The 2,962-nt window shown below is 31.6% G+C and overlaps 1 protein-coding gene across 1 annotated transcript; it reads right to left on the reverse strand.

The window, feature by feature from the left end:
• Positions 1-2,182: 2,182 nt before the first annotated feature.
• LOC125842292 (non-specific lipid-transfer protein 1-like) lies at positions 2,183-2,626 on the reverse strand. Its single transcript, XM_049521568.1, has one exon. It carries the CDS (start codon positions 2,600-2,602, stop codon positions 2,216-2,218), a length of 387 nt encoding a protein of 128 aa, XP_049377525.1. The 5' UTR covers positions 2,603-2,626; the 3' UTR covers positions 2,183-2,215.
• Positions 2,627-2,962: the final 336 nt, after the last annotated feature.

Genomic DNA, 2,962 nt, shown 5'->3' on the forward strand with positions numbered 1-2,962 from the left:
TCTTGATTCAAGTTTATGAAAGTGAAATATCTTACCTCTCGTTTCAGTTGATCGATAACGTTAGTCCCAATCAAAGCTAAATTTCGTTGCTTTCTCAAGATCATCGAGATTGATTTCAAAGCTAAAGCAAAATTTCATGGTCGTCTTTATACCTCAAGCTTGGGTTGTAGCTATGAGGTTGAACTGACCGTTCCATCTGCAGTCTACATGTTCTGTTTCAAACCCAATATTATATGTTGCACCAAAATTGACGAGGAGAAGGTACACTAATTTGCTGCTTCTTTAAGGAGTTGTAAACGTCCCAAAGTTTATGAAGGCAAACATATATGTACATTGATGAAGTTATAAAAAAGCAGGGAATAAATCAAAGTAATAACTAATTGATGAAGTTGTAAATAAGCAGGGGAAGCAAAAGATTTTTATATTTTTGTGGGTTGATCCAACAAAAATGGGTTAGGATTGAATTATTAATTGGGTCAAAAAATTTAGTGGGTATCCTAGTTGGCAAGCCTTGGCGGATTTAGTGCCATGTGGCTTGCCAAATCACTTCTGTTAAGTCCTAAGGGTAATTGTGGTCTCTTAGAATAACGGTAGGGGTATTTTTGATCATAAAATGTAACGGAGGGTATAAGTGGTCTATATCTCATAGTTTAGGGGCAATTTTGACCCTTTTCCGTATATTATATTAACATAATTCGTAACCATAGTTAAGTCAAACAATTTTAGAAAACTACCCTCCAAATTTGGTAAGAACACAAATATTTATTAACATCTTTTTTTAAAATAATAAAAATTGAGGTAGAGGGAGGAGATTACAATATGAGAAATCAAACTCTCACCATCAAGTGACAAGTAGCAAACCAAGCTACTAAGATTCTCCATATTCATTAATATCTTTTTTCTTTTCTTTTTTAATCCAAAAGATTGAGGCTTAAAGCCTCATTTATTTCCATTTTAAAATCTGTACACAATCAGGCCCAAAAATTGGCCCAATGTTGGAAAAAGAAAAGTCAAAATCTTAAGAGACAAAACAATATCTTAGATAGCAGCAGACAGCAGTACTTTCCTAAATGAACCATGGAGGAAGATGAAGGGGCGTAGAGGCATCGGCGATGCTGTTGGGTCGGCGTCAGTTAATCGAATTCCTCCAAATATCTCTGCTACTAATTTCATCTCATATTTTTTTATTTGAATATTAAAATTATAGAACACGAAACGTTTATATTTAATATGATAATTAATAATCTTCAAAAACATTTTGCCTTTAAAATAATGCTTTCTTTTATTTAAAAAAAAAAGGAAGATAAAAGAATACTTTTTAAAAACATATTTCATTTTTTCCCCCTTCAAACAGAATAGCCACATTTTCTCCTTGGAATAATTTTGGTATTTCACGTTTAATTCTAATAATCTCTCGTCCTTTTATTTTCCTGCTCTTTTATTTTATGGTTTTTGTTAACATTGATAATTCTTCATCTTTGTTTTTTGTTTCTCAACATATAATATTTAAAGAACAAAGTTTACTAGCACAAAAAAATATTTTGTTGATTCTCACCTTAAATATCATATAATTTAATATTTGAATATAAAAAATATAAGATAAAATTAATAATATTAATGAATATTAATATTTGTACGTAATATCTTATTCTTACCAAATTTGAAGAGTTATTTTCTAAAATTGATTGATTTAATTATAATTATGATACTTATTTCTCATCTAGATAAGCACTTGACAAAATAAAGAGAAGGAATAATGGAGAGAAGCCGAATCCCACGTATATTCTGGACGTCCCAAAGTATTACCTCTTCAAAATTTAATGTCCCCTATTATTCATGGAAGGATGTGATACAGTCATTTGTTCATTTTCTGTAAAATTAATTTAACAAAACACACATTTAATTAAAAAAAATTAAAAGTGTGTCCAAGTCAACGAAAATCAAATTAATATAAAAAGCAAAAATACTTGGAATTTTGATTTGTGTAAAAGTCAACAACGATTCAAACCTCATTCTACTACTACGTACAGATGTGTTTAAAAAAACACTTGATCTCATGTCAAAGTAACCCAAAAAAAGGAAGATATTATTTATTCAAATACCAATTTGACTAATTTCTAAAACAACGCTTACAAAAATGATATTATATAACAAAACAAACATATTCAATCTCATTATGCAGTATTAAAAAATTACAGGATAAAAAAAAAGTGTGTTATTTGGTCTTAGAGCAGTCAACATGTGGACTAATGTTGAAAGGAACATTGGCCTTACATATTCCAGGGAGTTTAGCAGCACGGCTGACTGGAACTGCGGTAGAGCTAGAAACAACGCTCTTTATGCATTTGCAAGCGCTCTGGCGGTCAGCTATTGTACGTGCACTGTTGAGGAGAGATTTAATTCCACTACAACACTCTGATGGCACACTTAATCCACCACCTAACACGTAACCAAGACATGGTTCAAGGGTTGTATACAATGTGTTGCACGTAAGAGTTGCATCCTGAGAAGTCGTGGCCGTAATTGTAGCCATGACCACCGCGATGCAAATGAGAAGCATAGGAAATCGTTGCTTGTTTAGCATTATTGTGGAAATGGCCATCGATTTGTAATTTCCTTATCAATCAATGTATATAATATATATATATATATATCAAACACAAAAGATGTGAAAATTGACAAGTTAAGTTAGGCCATATATATCAAGACACCAAAGGTTTTTGGCCCACATGTGAAGTACGTCAAACATGTGAAGTACGACACTAGTTGATATACTAGTAGGTTTCATATTAGACTGTTCGATTTCATAATTAAATCATTCTTTTTAACAATAAAATAGTAAAAGATGGTAAATATAAAAATCTGAAATTAATATGTCTATATATATATTGGTTTCACATCTGGCGTCCGGACCTACATCGGAGTCCGAGTGAATCTGGATTCACGCTGGAAAGTCTCACAT

This window comes from Solanum stenotomum, chromosome 10 (assembly GCF_019186545.1).
Source record: "Solanum stenotomum isolate F172 chromosome 10, ASM1918654v1, whole genome shotgun sequence".
In the NCBI taxonomy this organism is placed as follows: domain Eukaryota; kingdom Viridiplantae; phylum Streptophyta; class Magnoliopsida; order Solanales; family Solanaceae; genus Solanum; species Solanum stenotomum.

Coding starts and splice junctions, on each gene's coding strand:
- LOC125842292 (XM_049521568.1), bottom strand. CDS start 2,602: ATGGCCATTTCCACAATAATGCTAAACAAGCAACGATTTCCTATGCTT.